The 1,545-nt window shown below is 43.2% G+C and overlaps 1 protein-coding gene across 2 annotated transcripts in view; it reads right to left on the bottom strand.

The window, feature by feature from the left end:
* Window positions 1-1,545, bottom strand: part of LOC118324207 (plexin-A1-like) — a 255,757-nt gene that overhangs the window by 108,603 nt on the left and 145,609 nt on the right. For both annotated transcript variants that reach the window (XM_035656416.1, XM_035656415.1), the window contains exon 9: window positions 1,160-1,274. In XM_035656416.1, coding sequence (XP_035512309.1) covers window positions 1,160-1,274 — 115 coding nt within the window. The remainder of the gene's footprint in view (window positions 1-1,159; window positions 1,275-1,545) is intronic.

The raw sequence follows: 1,545 nt of genomic DNA on the forward strand, positions 1-1,545 counted from the left end.
CCCCCCCCCCCCCCCCCCAAAGCACACACTTACACTCGAATGCCCTGAAATTATTGTCCCATTTGTACACATTATAATACACACATACCTCACTCCCGCTGCGTATTTGATAGACACCCATACACATGGACACACACGTTGTCTTGAGGGAAGATAATGATCACACATACATAACATCAAACATACAGTAGACACATGAGAGTAGACATACACATGGGAAAATCCTCAAACAAAACAAATAGATGCCCACATGTAAATGTGCATGCACATAAACAGACCACCTTCATGCCCACCCACACTGAGTACTCTATGTTGTATGTTTGTTCTGATTATATAGTTTCAACATCTCAGGAGAGAGTGAAAGAATGAGAAAATAAAAGGAAAGTACAGACAACAAGAGAGGAACAAAAGAGGGACAGCTTGCATTTGGGTGCAACATATAATATGTTAATCTAATCCTATATCTGATATAGGATGAAATAGGATTTTTCAACTGTGCTATCAGAGGACAGAAAGGAAAAAAGGAGAGAGAAATGAGTGAAAAACGGGGGGCGGGTCTTCCCTTACATGCCCGTAAAATGATTTCAAACTACCTGAAACAGAGACAAAGCGAAGTAAAGGTGGTTGGAAGTTTATATGTGTTTGTCAGTGTGAATTTCTGCGTTTGTGCAAGAGACGGTCAGAATCAGAGGCTAAGATGGAGACAGAGGGACTGTGAAAGCGAGACAGCTCATGGATAGATGAGGGTTTTCATGCAAATATAACATTTGGGACGGTAGCACGTGCTGCCATTTGCATACTCATTCACCCCGACTTGTTTATAAGTGAATAAATCCAGCGCTGCTTGGAGTACAACAGCTGCTGTTGGGCCACTCAGAGAACCATTTATTCATACACGCGCATACACACACTCAACTGGTGTACAGGTCCCAGCTGCACCCCTGGCATTGCTATGCCACTATACATACTTGTGTGTGAGTGTGTGCACGTGCACTGATACTCGTAAATGTATTAATGTGTTGCTTTGTATGTCTGTGTTTGTGAAGGTGTGTTTCTTTGCGTGTGGGTGTTTGTGAGAGCATGTTTGACTACATATGCTCACAGATGTTTGCGTGTGCTTTTGTATGTTTTGTGTGTGTGTGTGTGCTCAAACCCTCACCTCTGAGGTGTTGACTCGTCCCTCCTGGAAGGAGCAGTCGCTGGCGTCCTGCGTGCACATGTGGCGATATTTGCACCAGTGACAGGGGAAGTTTCCATTAACACATGAGAGGCACCTGGAGGGGGTGAGAATGTGAGAGGCAGAGGAGAGAAAGCAAGAAGGGTTAATGTTGTAATGTTTAAAGCAATAATCACCAAAAAATCATTTCAAATGGAATCCTTTTTTCAAACGTTTTCCTACAATTTTCTTTTCCACTTCCTTTTTTCTTTGTTTCCTATGTTTCCCCTGTTTATGTTTACATTTTATTTCAAAAAAGGATCATATCCGGGTGCCCGGTTAGCTCAGTGGGTAGAGCTGGCGACCCATGTACCAAGGCTGAGTCCTTG

This window comes from Morone saxatilis, unplaced genomic scaffold, assembly GCF_004916995.1.
Source record: "Morone saxatilis isolate NCDOM2014 unplaced genomic scaffold, NCSU_SB_2.0 Contig15, whole genome shotgun sequence".
NCBI lineage: Eukaryota > Metazoa > Chordata > Actinopteri > Moronidae > Morone > Morone saxatilis.